Source organism: Lepidochelys kempii, chromosome 13 (genome assembly GCF_965140285.1).
Source record: "Lepidochelys kempii isolate rLepKem1 chromosome 13, rLepKem1.hap1, whole genome shotgun sequence".
Lineage (NCBI taxonomy): Eukaryota > Metazoa > Chordata > Testudines > Cheloniidae > Lepidochelys > Lepidochelys kempii.
This window is the reverse complement of record NC_136392.1, coordinates 15,968,611-15,995,706: the sequence shown is the minus strand read 5'-3', so window position 1 is coordinate 15,995,706 and position 27,096 is coordinate 15,968,611. Positions and strand designations below refer to the sequence as shown.

General features: G+C 39.8%; 2 protein-coding genes across 5 annotated transcripts; one reads left to right on the top strand and one right to left on the bottom strand.

Moving 5' to 3' along the window:
- Positions 1–6,172: 6,172 nt before the first annotated feature.
- DPM1 (dolichyl-phosphate mannosyltransferase subunit 1, catalytic) lies at positions 6,173–24,187 on the bottom strand. 4 transcript variants are annotated; one of them, XM_073309396.2, is made up of 9 exons: positions 23,958–24,183; positions 22,739–22,838; positions 20,266–20,299; positions 17,893–17,969; positions 17,752–17,777; positions 16,101–16,196; positions 13,660–13,728; positions 13,276–13,390; positions 6,173–8,083 (listed from the first exon to the last, which is right to left on the bottom strand). In XM_073309396.2, the coding sequence occupies exons 1-9, from the start codon at positions 24,074–24,076 to the stop codon at positions 7,979–7,981; spliced, it is 741 nt and encodes a 246-aa protein (XP_073165497.1). In that variant the 5' UTR covers positions 24,077–24,183; the 3' UTR covers positions 6,173–7,978. The 4 variants fall into 4 exon arrangements, with proteins under 4 accessions (XP_073165497.1, XP_073165495.1, XP_073165496.1 ...); XM_073309394.2 differs by lacking the exon at positions 6,173–8,083 and adding an exon at positions 8,090–8,675 and having other exon boundaries at positions 23,958–24,187; XM_073309395.2 differs by lacking the exon at positions 6,173–8,083 and adding an exon at positions 8,090–8,675 and having other exon boundaries at positions 23,978–24,064.
- On the top strand, positions 23,970–25,943 carry MOCS3 (molybdenum cofactor synthesis 3). Its single transcript, XM_073309393.1, has one exon. It carries the CDS (start codon positions 24,312–24,314, stop codon positions 25,686–25,688), a length of 1,377 nt encoding a protein of 458 aa, XP_073165494.1. The 5' UTR covers positions 23,970–24,311; the 3' UTR covers positions 25,689–25,943.
- Positions 25,944–27,096: the final 1,153 nt, after the last annotated feature.

The following is a 27,096-nucleotide window of genomic DNA, read 5'->3' as shown; positions in this document are numbered from 1 at the left end:
CACAAGGGGAACTAGGTGCTATTCACAAAATGGAGGTGGAGTTTTGCCATTGAGTTCAATCAGACCAGTATTTCACTCTATTATTGACCAGGCATGACTAATTTTGTATTGTTATTTAAAAATTTGTACAATCTTGCATTGAATTTTCTAGGTACTTCATTGGACGAGCCAATGTCTGTATGTTGGCAACTAGATATGGTCTGAAGTCTGTGTGTTTTAGACACAGATTAAAGCTATTCTGAAACACCTATTTTTACTAATATGTGGTTATATTATAGGTGCAAGAATATAATGCACAAAGGTCAACATTTGGCATTTGAGACTTATGCAAAGGAAACCAAAATAGAAAGGGAATTAATCACACCTGTGTACACTGTCCACTGAAAGGGATGCTCCCATGGAATCTTTTTGCTGCAGTAAGGCATTAAATAATTCTAATTTTCATAGGAATTTGAAGAATTGAAATAAGAAATTTTATTTTTTGTTAAACAGATTGTTACCTTTTGTGTTTTGAATTGGAGTAAAGTTAACAAGACTTTTAAAAAAAAACCTTTATTGTTAAAATGGCATCAGCAATGTCAGCACAGCTTAAGGACTTGGAGGGACAGCAGAGGGAGCAAAGACCATTTTATTTTTGCAAAACCTAGAAGTAGTAAGATTTGTATAGTACTTTCTTAAAAATAATTTAGATTTAGGGTCTGATTTTAAGACATAATTGTATGTCTAATTTCCCATGCAGTCAGGCATGCAAATCAGGTAGCTGTATGTGCAAATGACCTTAGCCAATTTGTGTGTGTAATTATGTGCCCTACCTATTAAAAAAAAACAAAAAACAAGGACCTTGTAATCCACAGGATTTTCCACATCTATAAAATGAATACAACTAATATTTTTAGGTCCAAACTTTTACCTGCTTCTATGTTCCTTTCAAATGCTATTCCAAGAAAATATTCCAATAAATATTCCAAGAAAAAAATTGTTCTGGATAGTTATTCCATAATTTTGGTACTGTGATTTTATATAATTCAATAAGCTTTATTTATATATTTAACCATAATTGGTAAGCTATTATTGTTTGGAATCATGTACAAACAACTTTCCAGTACATAAAGAATTAGAAATTTGAGGAAGCATCAGCTTAGTTACATTGATTAAAAAACAAGTCATGGAGTTGTGTAATGGAGTGAAGTGATTTGTTTTAGGACAGTGGAAGAGGCATGAGGCCTCGTGGAAGAACTGCTCAAAGAACAGATCTAATTTTCATACCAAAATTTAGGGAATTTGAATTTCAGGAAGTGGACAGCCCCCAAACCGCTAAATATTCTACCACAAATATGTAACTTTGCTTATTTGAGCTAAATACCCCAGTGCTAGGGTTGTACTGGGCTCAATGCAGCAAGGTGCTGAGCACCCAGCCCCAATCCAGCAACATACTTAAGCATGTGGGTTAACTTCAGGCACAAGTATTTCTGTAATTTCATTAGAACTACTCATATGCTTGAAGTTAAGCACATGCTTAAGTGGTTCAGTGGATTTGCAGGACAGCCTTCTGTGAAAGCCCTAAGGAGAATCCATTTATTTCCCCTACCCACAGTCAACACGTCTCCATTCTGCAGTTGCACAGATCTAGAGGCCCTGCATTATACCTATGAGCTCCCAGTCCACAAGGACTGACTGCCTCCTGCCTGCTTCTGGAGCTAGCCAATCAGCTGTTTGGGGAAGGGGAGCGTCACTGATACAAAGTACAAGGCACTTCCTTTCCTTCTTACCCATTAAGCATGCTGAGCCAAATTCATTCCTACTGTAACATCCCTGACTTCAATGAATTTACACCAGGACTTAACATGGCCTGCTATCCTCACAGGGCACATGGATTTCTGAGAGCAGCGCAGTGCGTCTACTCTAACATAATGTTCATGACTTTGTGGTATATAAATATAGGCAATGTAATAACCCTCCCCAGAAAAGCTAAAATGTATGAAATTATGATAAAACAGGCATTGATATCAACACTTCCAGTAGGTTTTAGTAAATTTTACCCATCTTCCCTCTCAGGATTTTCAACATAAACCCCGCTGAAAATAATAGCCTTTGCAGGAGTCAATGCATGACTGTAAAGCAGTTCACATTATAAGCCCCTTATACGTATGCAGTTTTTTTTTTTTAAATCTCCTTTTTGTCTGCAATTTTCAATGACTGGTTTCTACCCAAAAGAGAATTATTTATTTTTAAAAAGTTAAAAGACAAACCATTCAAGTGTATGACTTATGTAAAGTTTGGGAGGGGTGGGGGGAGCATTTTCCCCATTATAGAAGAAATTACATCTTTATCATTTTGGTCTGTCTACCTCAAAAACAGAATAAATTTGTAACATTGTTAGTGGCCCTTAATGAAGACTATTAATGGCACTAAAGTTGAAAAATATTAGCCTTTTTTTAAAAAGCATGTCCATTAAAGTTCTGACCAGCTGATGACAACACTGCGCTATTTATTATTGACATATTGGCTTTAGCATGCACATCAGTGGCACTTCTAGTCCTATCCCCCAGCAGTGCAACCAGTATTTCACTGCACAAAATGGTGAATTTGGGGTTGGTTGCAGATCTTGTATTCATGGGGGCTTCCTATGCTGCACAATACAGTGTTTGTGAGCTAAGGAGGGTCAGGAGCAGAGGATCTATTGTTGTACAAGTCTCTCAGTCCCATGAACAGGGGGTATACTAAAATTGTGAAGGCTACTCTAGCCCCTAAGCTGGAGAAGCCTGATTGGAGAAAAAATGCTCCACAGTCCAAGAGGAAGAGAGAAGGTGAGCAGCTGTTCTCCCAAAGACTCTCTTAGGCCAGTTCTAGGACGTGGATTTGGGCATACATTCACAGTAGACAATTCTGTTGAGCCCATGTGTTAGGGTCAAACACCCTTGCCCCACCCCTTCTCTGAGGCTCCGCCCCTTCTCAGAGGCCTGCCCTCACTCACTCCATCCCCTCTTCCTCCATCACTCGCTCTCCCCCACCCTCACTTACTTTCACCAGGCTGGGGCAACGGGTTGAGGTGTGGGAGAGGGATGAGGGCTCTGGCTGGGGGTGCAGGCTCTGGGGCGGGGCTAGGGATTAGGTGTCTGGGGTGGGGGAGAGGGCTCCAGGCTGGGGCAGGAAGTTGGGATGTGGGGAGAGTATGGGCTCCGGGCTGGGGGTGTAGGCTCTGGGTGGGACCAGAAATGCGGGGTTCAGGGTGCAGGAGAGGGCTCTGGGCTGGGGCGTGGAGGGGTGAGGACTCCAACTGGGGGTACAGGCTCTTGGGTGTGGCCAAGGATTTTGGGTGCAGGAGGGGCTTTGTGCTGGGGCCAAGGGGTTTGGAGTGTGGTCTCCACCTGGGGGTGTGGACTCTGGGGTGGGGCTGGGGATGAGGGGTTTGGAGTGGAGGAGGGGGCTCCAGGCCTTGGCAGGGGGTTGGGGTCATGTGGGCTCCGTGAGGGAGTTTGGGTGCCGGAGGGGACTCCGGGCTGGGGCAGGAGGTTGGGGTGCAGAAAAGGGTTCAGGGTCCTGGTGGTGCTTACCGCGGCTCCTGGGAAGTGGCCACCAGGTCCCTGCAGCCCCTAGATCAGGGGTTCTCAAACTGGGGATCATGACCCCTCAGAGGGTCACAAGGTTATTATGTGTCGGGGGGGGGGGTCCACAGCCTGTCAGCCTCCACCCCCAAACGCTGCTTTACCTCTAGCATTTATAATAGTGTTAAATATTTTTAAATGTGTTTTTAATTTATGGGGGTGGAGTCGCAGTCAGAGGCTTGCTGTGTGAAAGGGGTCATCAGTACAAAAGTTTGAGAACCACTGCCCTAGATGCATGGGCAGTCAGGGAGGTGTTGCCCCCACACGTCACAGTTCCTAGCCAATGGGAGTTGCAGAGCCATCCCTCAGGGTCAGAGCAGCATGCAGAGCCTCCCTAGCCGTCCATGCACCTAGGGGCTGCAGGGAACTGCGTGGAGCTAGGGCAGGCAGGGAGTCTGCTTTAGCCTCAACCCCCTGCTGTGCTGCTGATTGGACTTTTAACGGCCTGGTCGGCACCGCTGTCATGGTCCCTTTTCGACCAGGTGTTCCGGTCAAAAACTAGATGCCTGGCAACTCTAGCACATGTATCCACTTCCAGAGAGACTCCAAGAACAAACATGAGCTGCTTCTTCAGAGGTGCAGGCTTTTAAGACCAGGTTAAAAGGGACCTAATTTTTTTTTTTCCCAACAAAATGAGCTTTTGCTGCCTAATTCCCCTCCCACCCACCCCCACTTGTTTTTTTTAGAATCTTAGAAATATCAACAATGGTCATTCCTGTTTTTTATGGAGAACATACTGGATAGCTACAACAACTCTGAGCTGTCGCTCTTTTAGAGGAGCAGTGGTGTCCAAACATTAACAAAAATTCTCTCTTTCCAAATTGTTATTCACAGAAGTTTTATATAAATGTGTTAACACACACAACCACCACACCATTGTTTTGAATAGTGACTTTTCCCCCTCAATTGCTCCACTTTCACTCTCTTGATTCTGTAATTTGACAAGTTTTGAGTTAACAGAGTGACTTTTATACTAGACAAAAATCAATATTGCTAATGTAAAAGCAGTGTAAAATATTTATTTTTAACAGTGTTCAGGCCTGTGTTATAAGACATGAAGAAATTTTTTCGTTGCTTTGCATGTTGCCTCTAAGAGATAGCAGAAGGGGGCTCTCTCACACAAACTGGTATTCTTTCCTCACTTCTCAAAAATTTAGTAGCAGGGCATTGAAAGGATTTTATTACTTAAATAAAAAGTTGTCTGTTCACAAATCTCACTAATCTGCATTGGGTCTTCTGGTCAACAGTGGGTGACATTCACTCAATACACAAAGAATGAGTAAACAGGCTTCATACAGGGTACTCCATTGTGGTTGGGAGTGGAAGGAATTCATTTCCCAATTTGAAAACAGGGTGCATAGTTGCAGCCACTATTTCAGCCCATGACTTAAATGGGGACCACTACCCCTTGATCCAGGGTTCCTGGCCACTAGATCCATGTAAATATGGATCTACTTGTCCCTCCCAACACTCCATTTTAGAGGGGCCTGTTCACATTCAGCAAAGAAGCAACCTCTCTAGCACAGGGATGGTGCAGAGGGCCCCCAGACCCTCACTGAGGGACAGCATGGAACTTCAGGAGTGTAGGACCCTGGTGCACATCCCTTCACCAAGAGGTGAATTTCACACTGGTGAAGTTCTATTGTCATTTCAAAAAGGTCATTATCTGCCCACCCACCCACTGATAGCATGGGGCAAGTATTATAGTTTTTCATTTGAGGTTTTCTACTGGTTCATGCTATTCAATACCACTCTTTGTAAAAAGAGTAAGAAAAGTTAATTTACACTTAATATGCAAAGTAAGAAAAGTTCTCTATATAGATGAATGTTGCTTTTATGCACCAGTATTAGAGATTTTGTTCCAAATTTTCACATCTCTGCAAACAAAAACGTGTAGGCACCTGTGAGCCTAATTTGCACACACAATTACCACACTTGCATTGATAATCAAGTAAACTGGACAAAGACACGTTAGACACCTACCTTTCACAAGCAAACTGCAGTAACTGTATGCACAAGTCAGGTGCACACATTTTTAAAAAATCCAATTAAACACAAATTTAGAATCTAGGCCACACTGTGTTGCAGTTGTATTACAAATAACTGACAATAGTGACCTTCAGGACCTATTGCATACCTTCATCACCAGTGGGCTATAAAACTACCTAGAGAAAAAATGTGATCTCACTGTACCCCCATTATACGTTTTAGCTCATTTTAAAGCTTTACGGTGACATGGAAACAACTGTAATATTTTGGAGTGTAAGGTAAAAAGACCTATAATTTAATATAAAAGTAGTTACAAACATTTTATGTTTTGGGCCCTGATCCTGCAAATAAGATGTCCATAGGTGGACCCTATTCATTTCAGACTTCATTGGGCTTACCCACCTTTGCAGGATCAGGGCCTTAGAGTGCACCAAATGAAAATATATAAATATGGATATAATTTGTTAGAAGTGTGATATACAAACAGACAAGATATTATAAGGTGGATGGCTAAGTCAAATCCAACTGCAATTAAATTAAAAAAGTTGTGACCACAAATGGTTTGGTTTTTTTTTAAATAACTGATTATTAATATTATTTCCTCTGAACTCTTACAAAACTTTTAAACTAAGTAAAATTTTGGAATATATACAACTTTAAGGAGGCTATGACACCAATATATGGTAGACTTCCCAGTGATAAAATGCTGCTTAGAAATTATTTATATTGTAAATATCCCAAGTGTGAATTAATCTAACATTCCTTCTGGTGTTCCATTTTGTTAACTAGAACCATAGATCAGATGTTTATATCTACCAAGATAAAATGCAAACAATTAAATAAAAATAATTATATTTAATGAAGTTTTATTTCATTCTTTGGCTGCTTTGTCTACCCCCACTCTAATTTTTCTAATGAATGTATTTTTTATTGGTACCAATTATACACTCTATTACAATTCACAACTAGATAGTACTCTATTTTACATATAATTTGGTATTTGTACTTTACAGCCAATTCTTTTCAGAGGCTGAGACATACTTGTCTTAATTATATTTAACATTCTTAGAACAGCAGTATCCTCTGCTTTCCTCCTCCCCCATGAATGTTTGATTGCACTCCACAAAATAGGATTTTGAAGTTTCCACCACCTAAAAGTCATCAGTGAAACATCGAAAAAATATAGAACTATGCTCTCATTCAACAGGTTCAACAAATTCATTAAACAGCTTCTAGAACAAATACAACTTCTGCATGGAGAACTATTGGCTAGAGCCTTCCCACATGAAGTCAACAGGAGGGGTCTTTATTGATTTCAGAGATAAGTGAATTGGGGCCTGTGTCACCATGGGTTCAGGTGGGATGGGTCTCTCTTTTTAAAAAATAAAAGTTCAAAGAGTATCAGATCGTTAAAGAAAAAATTATCTATAATCACAAAAAACTAGAGTAGTCCACATTTGTATATCTTCATATTTCTGTTTTAAAGAGGCTTCTGTTTCTATCACTCCTGTCTAATAGCATGTTTACAAAAAACAAGTCCCTGTAAGCATTTGTATTAGGAAATTCCTAAGCAACTCAATATTGTGTCATTTTACATAGTCTTACTTTTCTCCAGCTCCCCTGTAAGTTTTGTAGAAATGGTCTTTCTGACATTCTATGTAGACTTTTGTTGGGAAAAAGAGGGACAGCTATTGGTACAAGTATGTATAAAACCCCAATTATCTACAAACCACAAGGCAAAGATAAGATAAATCCTGTTTTTTCTGTTGTTACTTTCCTCTTATTTTAAAGCCATCTTTAACTTCAACATGAATAAGATGATAAATTAATAATGTAAGCATGCAACCAAGCTTTATGCAAAAGATCATTTGGATTTATTTGTGTATTATTCTTAACACAGTATGTCTGACTGAAATTTTCAGTATTAGTCTGGAATAAAGAAAAAATATTTTGTCAGAATACAATTTAGAAAAACTGCATCTTTCTGTATACAGCAGGCTCTTGCTAATTTGCACACTTTATAATTTTCATGCACGTAATAGGAAGAGGTATCATGACACTTTTCAACAAAAATGTACAGCACAGAACTGAAGTGTGGTCTAATTTATTAACACTTCATTATTCGTACGAAAAACAGTACTGCGTGGGTTTTCATTATTATACATTGTTCATAAATACACTAGTTCATCTAATTTGAAAATAATATTCTGTGATACAGTTTATTTGCTTTATTATGGTTGGTTCACTTAATCACAAATAGGTGATGGGTTTCCTGGTCACTAGGCAAAGCAGCAAGCTTGCACAATTGAATATATTTTAAAAATTAAATTTAACTCATGAGAATGTTGCATTTTAAATAAGAATTAACTTAGGGTAAGCTCTTATCATGTAGTTGCAAACAAAGTTAACAGTCCTTTTAAGAAAGACACTATTTCATTGCCTCCCAGTTTAGATTCACCATAGACACGGTCCACAAATGATATAGGAACCTGTTTAAAAAACAAAAACCACAAGAACAATTTATTCTAATTATTTTAGGAATTTAACTTCATTAATATAAAGAAAACACAGCTTGAAATCTATTATGCATTTTATATTACATTTAGCACAATCAGTATGTTCCGAACACAGCACATCATCATTTAAAAAGTGAAACTATTACAGATTTAAATATGTAGTGTGCTGGTTGTGTTAGCAAAGCCACTGTGCTTTTCCACACGGAGACCAGAATAGAAGACTCAGGTTGACAAGAGACTTAGCAACAACACCTGAAGTCTCCAAAGATGGGTAGAATCTGCATTGGTGGTTCCTAACTTTTGTTGTTGAAGCCTCTCCTAGCAATTGATTTGTGGATGAATGCCATCTTCTGATGTCCCTGAATGCTGTGCCAGGTATAGTTGTGTCTGGTCTCACTGTGCTGTTTTTTTGTCTTCCATTTTTCCCCCCTTTAGTGTGGATTTGTCGTTTGTTTTTTTTAATCCCTTTCTGATCCGTCACCAGAAGGCTACATGTTGCATAGGATTGATGTCCATTAACAGTCTCATACACATCTGGGCTGCCTGTGTTCTCATTGTTTAGTGCCTCAGGAGTAAAAGGAGAAGAAAAGAGCAACTTAGGTTTGCAAGCTGCTGCCTGAGCTCACGGCCCTGATTAAGTGAGCTTCCATCCTGGATAACTACATTAAGAGCTGCCACAGAAACAGAGAAAAAGGCTTAGAGGAATGCCCAGCACTTTACCTACAGTTGTGAGAACACACTTGTAAGGGAAATGGGGCAAATATCTGGGATCATGCTGCTTTCTTTATCATCACTGTTCTACCATCAGTCTTAACTATGTCTCACGGTTGAGATACTAGAGTGTATTGTGGATCACACCTAGGGACAAGTCTAAAGATATTACTCTATCATTAGCCACTGAGTTTTCTGAACAAACTGTTCTCAAAGACAGGATCAGTGAACTGGACACCCAAGGGCTCACAACATGCTGTGAAGTTCCAACCAACCTCCTTATCTAAATTTCCTCTGGGTCAGTGAGGCAAATGTCCTTTGAGGTGGTTTAGGCAGAGATTGCCACAACTGGAAGTGGCAGAATTAAACAAGTACTTGCTTGATGCTCCAACATCAATTCCTCATCATTGGCAAGAGGGGGGATCATGAAGTGGCCTTCTGCTCAACTTCACTGACATAACAGAGCTGTATACAGTACTTGTAATCAATGCACATTTGGTATACAACATCCACTTGGGTCTATGGATCTTCAACAAGCTGTTATATTATTTTTAGAAAAAAAGTTGCTTAAAGTACATAATTTTTAGTTCCTTCAGTTATACAAACATTGTCCAAATTCACTTGCCGTTCATGAAAGGTTATAAACATATTGCTTCACCCAAGTACTTCTGTCCATTATTTTGCCAGAATGATATAAATACATTAGAGAAAGAGGAAGACCAAGGACTAAGCAGGCCTATTATTCAATGAGGAGGGAACCCCAATAACAGAAAAAAATGGAGCAATGGCAGAAGTGTTAAATGCTTTTTTGTTTCAGTTTTCTCTAAAAAGATTAGCAGCAATGGAATGACTAACATAGTGAACATCTGCGCAACTGGGATAGGATCTGAAGCTAAAGTAGAGAAAGGACAAGTTAAGAATTATTTAGACAAGTCAGATGTCTTTAAGTCAGCAGGGTCTAATGAAATACATCCTAGAATACTTAAGGAACTAGCTGAAGAGATTCTGAGCCATTTTCTTTGAGAACTCATGGAGGATGCGGGAGATCCCAGAGAACTGGAAAAGAGCAAATATAAAAAGGGGAATAAACACAACCCAGGGAATTATAGACAAGCCAGCTTAACTTTGGTATCCATAAAGATAATGGAACAAATAATCAGTCTGTAAGCAGCTAGAAGATAACAAGAACAAATCATCAAACCAACCTAACATCCTTCTTTGACAGGGTAAGAACCCTTGTGGACGGGGCAAGCAGTATATGATATACATCTTGACTTTAGTAAGGCTTTTGATATTGATTCACATGACCTTCTCATAAGCACAGTAGGGAAATATAGCATAGAGGAAGCTATCAAAGTGGTTGCACAACTGGTTGGAAAACAGTGAGAGTAGTTATCAATGACTGACAGTCAAGTTGGAAGGGCATATTGAGTAAGGTCTCATAGGGATCTGTCCTGGGTGTGGTTCTATTCAATATCTTCATAAATAATTTGGATAATGGTATAGAGTACACTTTAAAAGTTTGCGGATGATACCAAGCTGGAAGGGGTTACAAGCGCTTTGGAGGACACGTTTACTATTCAAAATGATCTTGACAAATTGGAGACATGGTCTGAAATAAACAGGATGAAATTCAGTAAGCACATATGCAAAGTACTACACTTAGGAAGGAATACTCAATGGGAAACGACTGCCTAGGAAGAAGCATGGCAAAAAATAATCTGGGGGTTATGGTAGATCACAAACTAAATGAGAGTCAAAATGTAATACATACTGTTTCAAAAAAAGCAAACATCGTTCTAGGATGTACTATCAAGAGTGTTGTAAACAAGACAAGAAGTAATTCTTCCACTCTATTCAGCACAGATAAGTCCTTAGCTGGAGTCCTGTGTCCAGTTCTGGGAACCACACTTTGGGAAAGATATGGACAAATAGGAGAAAATCCAGAGGAGAGCAACAAAACAGATTAAAGGTCTAGAAAACATGACCTATGAGGAAAGACTGAAAAAAATAGGGTTTGTTTAGTCTGTAAAAGAGAAGACTGAAAGAGGACATAGACTTCAAGGTACGTAAAAGTATGTTGTAAAGATGATGGTGATAAATTATTCTCCTTATCCACAGAGGACAGGACAAGAAGCAATGGGCTTAAATTGCAGCAAGGGAGACATAGGTTAGACATTAGGAAAAGCTTCCTAACTGTCAGGGTAGTTAAGCACTGGAACAAATTACCTAGGGAGGTTGTGGAATTTCCATCATTGGAGATTTTTAAGAACAGGTTAAACAAACACCAGTCAGGGATGGTCTAGATAATACTTAGTCCTGCCTCAGTTCAGGCGACTGGACTAGATGACCTATTAAGGTTCCTTCCTGTCCTACAATTCTATAAGAATTCTTAATATTCGAATAGAAAAGCATGTGTAAAATAAGAATACTCCAGGGCCCAAATTCAACAAAATTATCTCTGCAGAAGCATATAAAATAAAAAATTTGGATCTGCACTCAACTGGCAGTTTCAATCAGAAATCAGCTGGCATGTGTAATATAAATACACACCACGCCCTTGTTATTGTGCCAGAACTGAGTATGTCTCATCTCCAGGCACAGCTGCCTATGCCAAGAGAGAGGCCAAGGCAATCATCTGGTAGATACAGTTCTACTTCTCACAACAAGAACAGCTAGCCAAAGAAGAACATAAACTAAGACATCCAACAAACTCCCCTAGCTTTCTCACTAGGATCCCTTTGACAACATTGACAAGCACCTCAACAGTTATATTTAGCTGGGATAGGAAGGAAAAAAAATATCAGTAACTCCATGCTGGAGAGGAAGTCAGTGCAGGATGCTTAAAGTGGCATGGCATTCTATGAACAGTGAAAAGAGAACATTTTGTAGTCACAAGCCATCCAACATCATGTATCTTAGGGCACAATTTCCTCCACAGAATTAGAATTTACCTCTTAAACTGTTGCTGGACTCCACCTTCTTGTTCAAGAGTATGTCATATTTTTAAATGGTGATGATTTACATAGTGCAAAGGCTGTAACCCTGATACCACCAGAGTAAGCATCCTGTGCACTGAAGTGAATTTCACACCTGGTACAAGAGAGCAGCAAAATAAAACAGAGAAGCATAGGAGACCATCCAGGTACGGCATATGCCAACTCTGCTACACACCACACAACTGTTCTCTTTTGAGTTGGTAGATCTCAACTATCTTTTTCTTTTCATGGCCAAGTTATGTCATATTAAACTTTGACTACTATTGAATTTTAAAGTATGCACAGAACTGAAATCCTAATCTTCACATGCAGATTTTGAAATGGTGTGAGCATACACATACACACAAACGTGCCTAATTTAGATCCTAGCACCTGCAATTACCCAATCTGCATGCACATTTATGTGCCCGATTTTTCTGAAAATCAGGGCCTTAAAGATCTGTATCTAGATAAGCATTTCCAGGAAGAATCTGTCAGAAACAACAAATATTTGTACGGTTCTAATATATATGATTTAAACTACATTTATACATTTTAAAATGTGTCATGAGTGCCTAGAGCTTGAGGATTTATCATCATTAATTTTTGCATTACCATAGCATCTAGGAGCCTCAACCATGGACCAGGACCCAATTGTGTTAGGCACTATACAAACTCAGAACATAAGACTGTCACTGCCCCAATCTAAGTATAAGACAGGAGGCAGACAGACAGAAGGGGGAAGTACAAGCAAACAATAAGACATTGTTGGTCAGCATAATCAGCAGTTATATCAGTGTACCAGCAGCCTAACTGTTGTCAAGTATTTTTTAGGCATCCTGGCAAAAGAGAGTTTTAAGGAGATTTTAAAAGAGGATAATGAGGTATCTTTGCGGATGTTTTCAGAGAGCTCCTTCCAATTGTGAGAAACTACAAAGAGATTTGACAATTTAGCAAGTGGACAATGGAAGCTAAGAGTAGGTGCAAGGGAGATCAAGAGTTGGGATGGGTTGGGGACCCTGGGACAAGTGGAGAGGTTAGCGGAAGAGAGCAGATGAGAAACTTCTGCATCTGACAGGAGAAAAGGAGGAAAGAGAGTTACAGGAGGGGATGGAAAAGCAAACCAAGGGGACAGAGAAGGTCATATTATATTTTGTCAATTTTCTCTTAGAAGAAATATGCAAGATCCTGCACAGAGAGACAAGTGGAAGAAGGAGGGGAAGGTCTGAAGAGTGAGTCAAAGGTGGCAAAAAAAAAAAAAAAAAAAAATCAGCTATGATTGCAAGTGTGGGATTTAATTATGTTGGAGAAGTAGAGTTGTGATCATAACCCCCTTAGGGTCATTTGAAAATCCCAGCCCATAGCTGCAATGACACTTCCTAGGAGTTCTTGCTCGGCAGTTTCTTTGCTTCTAATAGCCCATACCCACATTTACAGTATAAAATTGAAATGTGATTTTCTATGCTTTTACTGTACCTCTCCAATAGTGTATCCTAACTGTCTAGCTCGAACAATCATCTCCATCTGGAAGACATATCCTTTAGAAACACATTTTTCCATTAGTTTCTGCAAGACCTCCTTTCTGTATAACCTGTAAATTGAAATGAAATTGAAACCTGTGGCAAAACTTTGGATTTCAGATACAAAAACAACATGTACAGGCATTGTACTAGCAGCCTACCCACATAAATACTGTTTAAAAATAGTCACTAGAAAGTTTTATAACTCCAATCCATCTTTCTTTACTCAAATAGATGTCATAGTTCCCACTACATATTCTTGGATAACAATTGAGAAAATTTTAATACAACCTCATAGTTACAAAAAAAAAAACAAAAAAAAAACAAATGAGCCATGTACCTGAAACTTCCTGTTAAATCTGACGCACCTGGTCTCAACAAAACCTGAGTGACAAAGTTGGCACCACGACTGTCAAAGAAGATATGCATGTCAATAACCACTCAAAACAAAGTTTAGAAAGTACAAGCAGGGTTTCCATAAAAGAATTTACCATTTTAACATAAAAAAGGCAAGATTTTATTGCTTTATATGGAAAGTTATATAGCTAAATAGGTTTTCACTGCACTAGACTGGATTAATAAATGTGGAATTTGAAGTAAAAAACATTTAGATCAGTAAATACACATTTTGCTTTTCAACTGGAAGTGAATATACAGATAACAATGTTCTTTAAAAAACAAAACACTGTTTTTAAAAGCCAGATTTACTATCCTTTTACATGTTTATAGTAAAATTATCATATACAACCACACATTATACTGCTCTGTAAAGCAAACTGCAATTAAAATTATATTGCAATATAATTTTAGACAGATTAGTCTTCTGCTTGGATAATGTTCGCCTGTAAGAGGAGGAGAATGATGGCCTAGCAGACAGGACTCTGAACTTAGATGTAGAAGATCTGTGTTCAGTTCCTGGCTTAGGAAGATTTCCTCTGTGACTGTGGGCAAGTCATTCCTAAAGTCTCACAACTGTAAGGGGGCATGACTTCATGTATAACTCTGTAGCTCCAAGCACACTTTGGACACTAGACAGTAATTATATATAGCCAATATATGAATGGAATCAGTACATTCCACTTCCTCCAGGCTTTTGCTCTAGTCAGTTTGGTTTGGTTGGCAGGAAGATGAGAATAACTCATCCTGCCATTTCTGATTGTTTTTAATTATCAGAAACTTATTAATAAGTTAAGAGACTGATGTGAATTGTTTGAAGTGTACAAAAAAAGCATTTCCATTTATTCTGAGGTATCCAACTCTTGGTTTGGGGTTCCCATTTAATTTTTAACTTATCCAATCAGCTAGCAAACAAGTAGTCCCTCTCAAAGAATGCAGCTCTTCTCTTCAGATTTAACCTGGCTGCAATATTATATCGTTCTAAACTCTACCACAGTTTCCAATCTAAGAACGATTGTTCTATCTCCATCAGTTCCTGTGGGGTCTGACTTAAATCCAAGAGGAAAAAGCACCCACATCAGCTGAAGCTTATACAGAGCTCTGTGTAAGCTCAAAAACTTGTCACTCTCATCAACAGAAGTTAGTCCAATAAGAGATATTACCTCCCCACCTTTGTCTCTCATAAAAAGATGAGTAGTTATTCTAGCCATTAAAATAAAAAAACCATAAACATAATAGGTGTGGTGCCAACTCCTTTTCAAAATGACACCAGGGCTTCTGCTCCCAATTCTTTTGAGGGCCAACTGAGTCAGACTTGTTTTGAGTGAACAGACCTCAGACACATTCAAGAAGAGCAAGATTTTATGGGGGGGGGAGGGAGGAGGGGAGAAATCTACCCCTGCTGATTCAGCCCTCAGTGATTACAAGTCCACCACAGAATTCAGAAGCTGATCTCATGTTCATATGTGACTTATAGCATTTTTATTTTGTCTTCTCCTTAGGAAAAAAAGATTTCCAACTGTCTATGGTTAGAACTGTATTAGACTTTCTGGCAAGATCTAAGGAATGGTTTATATAGGCTGGTAATAAATTTTCACATGAAAGCTTATGTTAGATAATGCTTAATAAATGAAAGACAATATTATAACCAAAAAGAGAGCAAGTGGTTTACTGTCCGGGGGAAAGGCCAGCACAACCTTTCAATACAAAGGTACACACCTATGAACTTTGAAGAAATGTAGCAGTAGAAGCTAGTGTTCTATAGGTGGCTAGACCAAAAACTGTCCCAAATTGATACAGTGAAGATTTACCCACAGTAGTGTTCCAACTCTGACCTAAGTAGTCCAATTTCCCCAAAAAGATCACATGGTTAAGTTCTTTCTTGATGTTCTCTTATCCAGAAAATATCAAAGCATATAAGTTTCTATTCTATTATTAAATAGGATTTTGTGATGAGAAATACTGTTCTGTTTAAACTACTTATACCTCCCCTCATCACTGTTTTATTTTAGTGCTTCACAAATTTTATTCTCAACATCTTTGGGATGTAGGGAAGTACTATTATCCTAATTTTACGAATGGGGAATAGAGAGGCTAAGTAACTTTTGTGTGTATGATCTTGGGCAAGTCTCTGGTGGAGCAAGGAATTAAGGCTGGGTTTCCCAAGTCTGATGTTATAATGCCTTAACCACTGGACATTCTTTCCTAGTCATTTGAGATCTAATCCAGTTCACGCAGAACTGCAATTTGAACTCCCAGGAAGGGGGAGTCCCAGAGATGAAAGGCATGATGATTTATCGGTTGAGTGTGCTTTTCTTTGAAATTCTTGAAAAAAATTTGAGCAGTAATTTTCTTATCCGCAAATATATAGGTAAAAATACTAACCTGATTATTTTTCTTTTCAAATCCCAGCCGTGCACACCTCCATTTCCTTTATACCGAGTTCCAGACACAATGTCAAAGTTACCTTCTTTTTGCTTTCTTCAAGAAATATAATTTATTTCAAACATGAAAAGTCACTGTATTAGTTTAAAGCAAATTTATATTGTATAGACCTTCAAACAAGGTAGGATAGAAATTGGCATGAAGGCGATAATTATGTTGGGTACATTTATATACCTTTTTAAACTACTCTCTTTACATTCTTAAAAAGCAGAACTATTTCAGAACATCTCATAGAACTTCAAAGACTGCTTCATGAATAATTTATCTAGACCTACTTATTTTAAAAAGGAAAAAGAAAAATTAGACTCCAATGTAAAATGGAGATTTAAAAAAAACAACATATTAAAATATTTAACCACCACCACAAACCGACAGTAACAAGGAAATTAAAAGATAAGTCTGATGTTATCCTGCGCCCCTCACTGTACCTAGCTCTTCAGAATATTATATAGAATCCTTTGTTTGAGATCTTCTGCATTACATCCCAGAAAGAGGAAAATTATAAACAGAGTGACACCCTTAACTTTGAAGATACTTGCTCTCGATTATTTTTGATACAACTTTTAACGTTAAGGAAAAAAAACTTCCATAATTAGTGAGAGTTAACTCTATTTTGTAACTGGGTACTGCAACTTTTAACAGATCACTGAGTCATTGTGGAAAACAAAACTTTTGTTCAGGGACTGTTCTTGTAAAATAAAATCTAGTTTTAGTCTTTAAATTTTTTTGACTGATCTTTTAACTACACATATACTTCTACTCTCAAAATAATAAATAATAGTTGTAACTGTTCTATCTAGCTATCTCACAAAATTTAAAGTCTGGTTCTACTCTGAAAATTAATAATTCCAATTGTGGAGTTTCATGGTTATTGTTTATCAGTGACTCAATATCAGATATCCTCAGTGTGCAAGTACAAAAGATATTTTTTCTTTGAACTGGAAGCCCTGCAAAAATTAAGCTAGGATCTCTCCTTCTTGTGCATCGTCACTTGTAAACTGAATTCCACCTCAATTACACCTGTGTAACCCCATCACGTTTAACTAGTTTGCAAAGGTGTAACTTATTAAACACCTCTACTGATGATGCACTAGCAGGACTAGAATCCAGCTCTCTCTCCACTATCCTAGCCCCTGCAAGGACAACAGGAGTAAAAAACTTTATTTAGTCATTCAACTCAGCATCTTTAATGCTAACTGCACACTTGAAGCAGAACTGTAGAGTAAGAAGATACCATTTTTACTAAGTTACTTTTCAAAGTAAAACCAGTTAAAAATAAAAATAAGTGCTTAGTAACACATTCTTTCTTCCTTTAAAGACATGTTCTTGTAGTCCTTAAGCAAATAAAACTTCCATTGAAGTCTATGGGAATTTTGCTGGAGTTAATATCTGCGGTACTGGTACTTTAGAAATATTTGGGTCTTATCAGAGCCACCCAAATCCTTGCCCTGACTACAGTTGCAGTTGGTGCTAAGCCTTGAAACAGTTTTTTCTGATGCAACAGCCATACAGTAATGGAAGGTATTCAAATATTAACATGCAACTTCAACAGCTTAAAAGTTATACTCCAAATATTAAAAATGGTACCCACCTGATGAACTCTGGAATAAATTTTGGCTGAAAACAGGCAGATGGGTGGGAAAAGAAGAAAAAGAAAAAACAAACAATCAGTAACAATTAATTAAAAACACCTACAAAAAAAAAAAAGACCACACAAGATATAAAAACTTACATGGTGGGAGAGGTCCGCATCCATAATAATAATGAAATTCCCTGTGGCATGCTGCATTCCATGAATATAAGCAGTGCCTGATAAAGACATCATAGAAATAATTTCATCACTATCTTAACATGCACACAGGTCTCTAACCAAATTCAATCTTTCTACAAAGTCTCAAAATTATATTACAAACGTGGATTAAGTAAATACCCCTGAGGTTTTTGTTTTAAAAAATAGGATATAAAAATCATCTTAATGTTTGAAGATTGCCGTTTCTCCAATAATTTCAGTACTAGATTCCAAAAACGTAAAACTTTGCAGGACAAACTTCACTGCAGTAGAAATAACCAGAAAAACATGACTTCGTAAATGGATAGCCACTACCGGTAAGATTTTCCACAGTGCCTAAACTACTTGAAAATAGACTTACTCACCTAACTAACTCATGTGCTTTTGAAAATTTTACCATTGACCTTAAACATACTTCTTATTAACTTCTACTTTGTTCAGTCAGTCAACATTTACGAAAATGCTCCATCTGATGCCTAAGCTTAAAATCTTTCCTTCCTCAATTTAAATTTTTTTGTTTTAACCACATTATGTGAATCAGTTCATCTATATCAATAAGAGACAGAACAAGCTAAGGTATCCAAGTTTTTCCTCAAGCAGGCCACTTTCTGATCTCAGTGATGCTGTTTTAAGTCCACATTTTTTCCAATAAAGCTACAATGGCATAACTGAAATCAAAATCTGGCACCCGCTCTTCATTACCTCAGATTAACTTTGCTGTCCTCCTAGAAATTTTCCAAAAGGTAGATGTCAGTTTTTGAAAAGCATGCATCCAGATGTGGACCTTGGTGCCCATATCAAGCATTTACACAGGGAATTCTACTTCTAGTTAATGAACAGCTCATCTCTTGTCTCTTTCTCATGATGTTTGCAAAATTACAAGCCAGGAACGTAGCTGATCCATGCAGTGTATATAATTAGTAAATATATTTATTACAGGAAAGACAGGGTGCATTAAAAACCCAGAACCAAGCCAATTTTAATAAATATAAATAAATATAGGATTTTGTTCTTTGAAACACGGAACAGAGGATTACAACCAAGGTAAAGATAAATATTAGATAGAAAATAAAAGATACTTAGGCTTTTTAAGGGCTCATATCTAAATGAGAAATGCAATCTGATATAAAAGGTGAATTTAAATACAGACAATTCAGTATCAAGACTTAGAACTTTGTTCTCCTTTTGAGTATTGGCACATGCCATAGTTAAACATTTCCTGTGGGATAAGTAGATTAATTGCACAATACTTCACCAGCTTGTGGGAGAGGGAGGTGTCAAGAGATTCAATAAGAAACAAATACTGATTTTCATTAAGTCAAGTAGGTAAGTTGTGTTCCCTTGCTTTTTCCATTTCAATTACTGGAGGTGAAGAAATCTGGCATGACTAACCTTCCCCCAGTATGTTTTGTGATAAATGTTTTCATTTGAGTAAGAAAATTATGAAATGCTTAATTTTTGCCTTTTTTTAAAAATAACAGTGAAAAACAGACATGTTCTGCATATTCCTCGAGTAGTAGTAATGAGGCAATGGTGGAGCTACAGAAGATCCAATCTTGATCATTTAAATTCACAGCAATCTTAGAATTGATTACAGTGGTTCAGGATTGGCCTCAAAATTAGGACTACATCCTGGTATGAGATAAGGAACTCTTGTAATGTGCCTAAAAGACTTCAAATTCACACCGAACTTAACAGGGGAGGATGGTGCTCCCTTGCATGACTGGCCCATTCAGGGAAATGTATGATTTGAATTACAGTAGTACCAGCATGTCCCAATAAATTGATTCAAGCCACAATGAGCACTGTACAAACCACACAGTAGGAAAGAGTTCCTGCTCTGAAGACCTTAACAAATTAAGATCCCAGTTCTGCACTTTGCTGCATGAGTAGACTGTTACACTTGCGCAGAACCCTAGTGATTTCACTGAGTCAATGGGGTACCATGTGGGCACAGCAGTCTGCCCATCTACAAGTGGCAACTTGTTTAAATTTAGGATCTGACCGCGTAAAAAGTAGGTGAGGCAGGGGAAGGAGGACGAGCATAGTAACTGTTTTCCTGCTACTATGTAGACTGGCCAAGACCACAATTTGCAGGTTTGAGGTTGTGGGGAACTTGCTGTAAGTTCACTATAATATAACGTGTGTGGTTTTTTAATCACTGCACATTTATTTGCTTATAATTACTTGATGAAAACGTTTATTTCTGTCTGAGGGTTCCACTATGACTCCTCCTATGGAATGTTAAAACTAAAAACCAAACAAAACAGATAGCAGAAAGTTTTACTCTAAACCAGAAGCTTAATGAGTACTTACCCAATCCCAGCTTTTTTGCTCTGGGCCTTAGAAGCTGCAAGATATTTGGGGAAATTAGGTCATAAATTAATAAAGTTCTATTAGCTTAGACTACAGTTTCTCACACTTTCTGTGACATCCCACCATTACATAGTTCAAGATGCTGAACCAATACCGAAAGAGTGATTCTTTTCCTTTAAATATCTAGATACTACACAGAATCAAATTCACCTAAGGAAAGACAGGTTCAACAGAAACATATTAACTGGATATATAAACTAGATTAAAAGCCAATCTATTTTAAATTGTACTGAAGAACTTCTGTGTAACATTCTGGTTGTTTTCTTAAGCCTCTCCTCCCACAATACCCACTTTTTGAAATACCCTCTTACAAAGCTGAACACACAATTTCCGCCCCACCAATTTTGTGGGGCGACAAACATTAAGAGGTAATATCTGAGCAAACTCTTGGAGTGACTTAAAATAGTCAGTACTGAATATACACTTTTACACACAAGTGTAATTCAGCTTAATAGTCGGTCACCTTACTGAGGTATTTTTTCATATTCTCTGTGTATAAATAAAGTCTGCTGCAGTTTCCACGGCATGCATCCGATGAAGTGAGCTGTAGCTCACGAAAGCTCATGCTCAAATAAATTGGTTAGTCTCTAAGGTGCCACAAGTACTCCTTTTCTTTTTGAAAATCATCAGTAAGTCGTCAGAGGGAGCTCAGCACCTCATAGGTCTAGGTTCCTAGACCAAGGTTCCTAGGCCAAGGTTTTCTTTTTTTAAAAAAAAAAGAGTCTAACATTAGACATTCAAGTCCATATTTAGATTCCCGTCTGATTTTCAAGAATGCTGAGCCCCTCAAAATTCCCACTGACATTAATAAGAGTTGGTGGGTGCTCACTGAATAGGGTGAACCAAGTATGGACTTTGAAGTGAACCAAATATGGACTATGGGCTAACTTTAGACTCCTTGATTTAAAAATCTTGGCTTCTTTTGATCCATTATAAGTGCCTGTGAGATTATAAACATTAGTGTGAAAACCAAAGGAGAACAAGGATAGACCTCCTGTAAAAAGTCAGTTGCCATTAGAACTTCTGTAGAATGGTTATTTTATTCTCTTTTCTTTTTCCCAAAAATCTTTGCACAACTCTGTGTAGGAATCTCAGTTCCTCTGTTTCTCAGCCAGTTTTAGAAAACCAAAAGTAAACTTCTTGACCTTCAGTAATGGAGTTTCCTCAGACCAGGATACAGTTACTACCTAGTAAACAGGAAGCACCATCAAATTTTTTAAATATAGACCTTTGTGCATCAGTCAGAACTGATTTTGCTCACTACCTACAATTAATTTCAGGAAACAAAGAAAACTGGACTACAAAGAAATCATAACTGATTTTTACTGATGCTCTCTTATTTTCCTGACATTAGATCAGGGTAAGCAGATGTCTATGCCTGCATGGAGTTCCACTGAATTATATGGGACTCCACGCAATATCAAGGGTCAGCTCATGTGGATCCGACTGCAAGATCGGGGGCCTTCGAGACAAGTACTGTAGTGATCTGCATTTGGTATTACTGTTTTATACAAAGTAGCAAAAGAAAATACAACAAAAAACTCCAAACTCCATATACACACTTATCCTTACACAATCTTTAAAAATATTATTTTAATTCACAAACACAATCTTAAACTTCAGTCCCAGAAAATGAAACTTTACAACTGTCAATTAATGGACCCAGGAGGTGGGGGAAAGAGGGAGATAAAACATATTACATTTTTTGTTGCTCAGAACACTATGAAATTGAACTTTTAGTTCTCAGACCATATTATGGTTATGTGCTTTTATCACTGAAAGGAAGCATCTGTAAATACTCAAAGTCTGAATGAATTAAAGTGATATTTACCCCATCATATATACTTCACTTTATTCCAAGATATTGTTCTGGAGTAGTACAGAGAACAGAAACCCCTAACAATCCTGTTAGAAGGTTCTTCATATTAATTAGTATATTTACTTAGTCTGTTCTTCATAATTTACTTCTAATATACATCTGCCTAGTTACTCACACCTGCAGCCAAAGAAAGTAAAATTCAGCTTTATCTACTCCTCATCTTCCCTTTTAAATATGCCCAGGCCAAGTACAATCATCATAATTTCTTTGACCAGGTGCATGTGCACAAAATACTGAAAACATTTTGTAAACATTAATTCATGGGGCTTCACAATATTCCCTGTGAGGCTGCTATTATTACTATCCTCATCATTTATCATCATGGCCTCTTAAGAGCTCTTTTAGTAAAACACTTCTATGAGTCTATGATTTTATTGTAGGCTAAACTGGGTCACAAAAGTTAAAACAGATTGCCCAGGGATATAAAGAAAGCCAGGTCTTGCACCCAGAAGCCCCAACTTTAACCCCCATTCTAACCACTTTAAATACTTCTCTATCCAACAAAAAAGAAAAGCAAAGAAAAAAAACACTCACAATTTTATCTGAACCATATATCTTTTCCAACTGTTCAGCAACTTCCCATGTCCCATCTGGGCTTCCATCATCTATGACTATAATTTCAAAGTTGCTTCCACTGAAATGACAATTATTTTGAAATGAACACGTGGGAAGCCAATTTCAGCAGCTATGTTGTTTCAAAAGGCTTGAAACAGAAGAAAAAAAATGCAGAGTGGTCCACTAGCAGCAAAAATACAAAAAGTTGCAGCTTTTAGAGACATATTTTAATGTACTCCTGTTTCACTTGCATCTTAAGATACAGTTGCTTCACAGCAAATTGAAACAGTACCAGCCTGTCCATCATCTTACTACAAGACTCATTTCTAGTCCCAAGCCTGTTAGACTCTGGATATTAAAAGGATCACTGATCCCTTGATCTAGTAATTTTTCCTCATAGTGGTGCAGGGCTGATTACAAATGCCAGATTCGTACTGTGTTTACAGTAATTTTGTTTCCCTAAATAAAGAGTGGGGAAAAAAGGAACTCTTCACTGTTAGATGCACTTTCCACTGCTAACAGAAAGAATGTAGACGTTTTCACACCCCGAATGACTTTATTATCCCTCTAGGCTATTGCTAGTACTTTATAAATTCTTATGGACAGGGACCAACTAGTTATATGAATACTTATGCTCAGATTTTCAAAAATGTGTTTGTGTGCGCGCGTGTAACTGTGCGAAAAGCCAAAGAGCTCCAAAAAGCAGGCCCAGAAGAAGTTAAGAGCACTTAATTTGTAAGCTTCCTGGGGCAGGCACCGCAGTTGCTGCTCTACAGGTGTGACCCCGGACGCAATGGGGGCCCGGGTTAGGCTCTACCACAACCCGAACAGCCATGCTAAAACCTGGCCTCCCACTGCTGTGACGCGGGAGAGGTTACTAATGCGGAGCGCTCGCACGGCAGCAGCCGTCCCGGCGGCCGGAGCCTGGCGAGCTACCACGGCAGCCGACCCGCGGCCAACTCGGCTGGACGGGCCCGTCCCCGCCGGCGGCCGCGCTCGCCCGGCGTACGTTCAGCCCCCGCAGGGATCCCCGCACAGAGGCGCCGGGTCCGGCAGGCTCCCGGGGACAGGGACCGCGGGGCTGCGCGGCGAGCACGCAGCACCGTGCTGGGGAGGGGGCGACGGCGCGGCCCGGCAGGCCCCGGGAGGGGGCGCGGAGTCAGGCACGGGTGGGCGGGGGAAGCCGGGCCCCGGGTACCTCTCGTGGAAGCTTCGCACCAGCAGCCAGACGATGAGCGGCAGGTTCTCGCGCTCGTTGTAGGTGGGCAGCAGCACCGAGTACTTATCCCGAGCTCGGTTCAGGCTGGCCGCGGCCATGGCGGGGCCAGAAAGCACCCGGAACTAGCGGAGCGGTTACTACGCTCGGGGACTGAGGCAGCCAAGGCCCAGCGAGCCCGGCGCGTGGCACCGACGTGTGCGGAACGGGCGGGGCTCAGCAGCCCCGCGGTCGGCGGACCGGTTAAGGTGTTGGGCCGGAAGCGGAAGTGTCCCTCACCTCGTGGCGCTTTGCGGGCCGGGCTAGGCGCGGGCTGCTTGGGCCTTCTCTCCGGTCATGGCGCTCAGCGAGGCGGCCCGGCTCCGGGCCGAGATAGACCGGAAGGAGCAGGAGCTGCGCGCCCTGCAGGGGCAGCTGGCCGGCGTCCTGGTGAGAGAGGCCGCTGAGGAGCCGGCGGCGGGGCCGGAGCTGCCCCCCTTGGAGGCTCGGGCCGCCCTCAGCCCGGCGGAGATCCTGCGCTACAGCCGGCAGTTGGTGCTTCCCGAGCTGGGCGTGCGAGGGCAGCTGCGCCTGTCCCGCTGCGCCGTGCTGGTGGTTGGCTGCGGCGGGCTGGGCTGCCCCCTGGCCCAGTATTTGGCGGCCGCCGGCATCGGCCGCTTGGGGCTGCTGGATCACGATGTGGTGGAGATGAGCAACCTGCACCGGCAGGTCCTGCACGGGGAGGCTAGGGAAGGGCTGCCTAAGGCCCTGTCTGCAGCGGCCACCCTGCGGCAGCTGAACTCCACGGGGCAGTATGTGCCCTACCACCTGGCCCTGAGCCCCAGCACTGCCCTGGAGCTGGTCCGGCAGTACGACGTGGTGGCCGACTGCTCAGACAACGTCCCCACCAGGTACCTGGTGAGTGATGCTTGTGTCCTCGCTGGGAAGCCGCTTGTATCAGCCAGTGCCCTCCGGCTGGAGGGGCAGCTGGTTGTGTACAACTACCAAGGGGGACCCTGCTACCGCTGTCTCTTCCCAAAGCCTCCTCCAGCAGAGACCGTGACCAACTGTGCAGATGGGGGAGTCCTGGGCGTTGTGCCAGGCATCATGGGGTGCATCCAGGCCTTGGAGGTGCTGAAGATAGCTTCAGGAATAGGTTCTACTTTCAACCAGTTCATGCTGATGTTCGATGCCCTTGAAGGCAGATTTCGCAACATCAAGTTAAGACCCAAGAAACCAGACTGTGCCATTTGTGGTGACAAGCCAACTATGACCAGCCTACAGGATTATGAAGCATTTTGTGGTTCATCAGCAACAGACAAGTGTAGAACTTTACGCCTACTGCCAGGTGAAGAAAGGATATCTGTAGAGGAGTACAAAAAGTTACTAGATGAGCAAGTCCCTCATATACTGGTAGATGTTCGTCCACAGGTAGAAGTGGACATCTGTTGTCTTGTACACTCTGTCCATATTCCTTTAAGTAAACTAGAGGGAAAAAATGAAGAATGTTTGAAATTTTTAGAAAAGAGAATATGTGAAGCAAAGCAAAGAACTAATGGCAAAACAGCTTTCCCAGTGTATGTTATTTGCAAACTAGGAAATGACTCCCAGAAAGCTGTGCGAGTTTTACAGGAGTTGCCTGACAAAGGACTTGGCTCGATATTGGCTAAGGATATCAGAGGGGGGCTTATGGCTTGGGCTAGCAAAATCGATCCATCATTTCCCCAGTACTAACATTCTAAATATTAGAATAGACATTACAATAAATTTCTACTGCTAAATGGTCTAGTGTCACACCTACTCTGTTGAGTAAGTACTATGGTGCATGTACAAAATGGGGAGAAGATACCACAAAGTTATGTATTAAGTGCTTTCCATGTTCACTTCTAAAAAATCTGTATATGTTTGAAATTCATTAACATTGAAATTTGTTAACATTCTACATGTTTGTATAAAAGAAATAATACACTTGGGTTTTTTGTGTTTGAATTGTGGATGTTGGGTGTAATGAATTGAACGTGGATGTGGGAACTACTGAGTAGCAATTCTGGTCCTGACAGTGACTCACTTGTTGCACTTCCTTTGAAAATCTTTACCTGTTGCTGGGCTAGCACCATTTCAGCTCCCTTGATACCAACGATGGAGAAAGCTTTAAGGGTGCAGTGGTAAAAATTGCACTAGCACTTCCACCGTTGATAACATTCAGGGTTGATGCATCAGTGTTAGACCAGTGGGATGATACCAAGCTGAAAGGGTTGCAAGCACTTCAGAGAACAGAACTAGAATTCAAAATGATCTTGATAAACTGGAGAATTGGTCTGAAACAATAAGATGAAATTCAATAAAGACAAGTTGAAAGTACTACACTTAAGAAGGAAAAATCAAATGTATTTGTACAAAAGGGGAAATAACTGGCTAGGCAGCAGAAAAAGATCTGGGTTCAGAGTGGATCACAAATTAAATGAGTCAACACTGTGATGCTGTTTCAAAAAAAGCAATTGTCATTCTGGGATGTATCAAAAGGAATGTCGTATGTAAAACATGGGACATAACTGTTCTGCTGTGCTCTTTAGTGGTGAGGGCTCAGTGAGAGTATAGTGTCCAGTTTGGGGTGCCAAACTTCTAAGAACAATGGACACACTGGAGAGAGTCCAGAGGAGCACAACAAGATGTTTAGAAACCATTACATATGAAGAAAGTTTGAAAGAACTGGGCATGGTTAGCCTAGAGCAGAGAAGGCTGAGGGGGAACATAAGTCTTCAAACATGTGTAAAAGATAGTTGTGAAGAGGATGGTGATCAGTTGATCTCAGTGTCCACTTAGAATAGGATAAGAAGTAATAGGCTTAGTTTGCAACAAGGAGGATTTATGTTGGATATGGAGAAAAACTTTCTATAAGGCTAGTTAAGCACTGGAACAGGTTACCTAGGGAGACTGTGGAATCCATGTCCTTGGAGATTTTTAAGAACAAGGTTAGCCAAAGCAGCTGTCGGGGATGGTCTAAGTATACTTAATCCTGCCTCAGTGTAGGGGGGATGTACTAGATGATGTCTTGATGTCCCTTCTAGCTCTACATTTCTATGATTATATGAAGGCCACTTTAGACAAGTCACTTAATTTTTTATTTTATTTTTACTTTTCA

What these genes read in the sequence shown, in the direction of transcription:
- MOCS3 (XM_073309393.1), top strand. Translation starts at nt 24,312, where the DNA reads ATGGCGCTCAGCGAGGCGGCCCGGCTCCGGGCCGAGATAGACCGGAAG.
- DPM1 (XM_073309394.2), bottom strand. Translation starts at nt 24,076, where the DNA reads ATGGCCGCGGCCAGCCTGAACCGAGCTCGGGATAAGTACTCGGTGCTG. An exon ending in AGCAAAAAAGCTGGGATTGG is followed by an intron (nt 17,970 to 20,265) that starts GTAAGTACTCAT and finishes TGTCTTTATCAG; the next exon opens with GCACTGCTTATATTCATGGA. An exon ending in TTTATTCCAGAGTTCATCAG is followed by an intron (nt 16,197 to 17,751) that starts GTGGGTACCATT and finishes TATTTCTTGAAG; the next exon opens with AAAGCAAAAAGAAGGTAACT.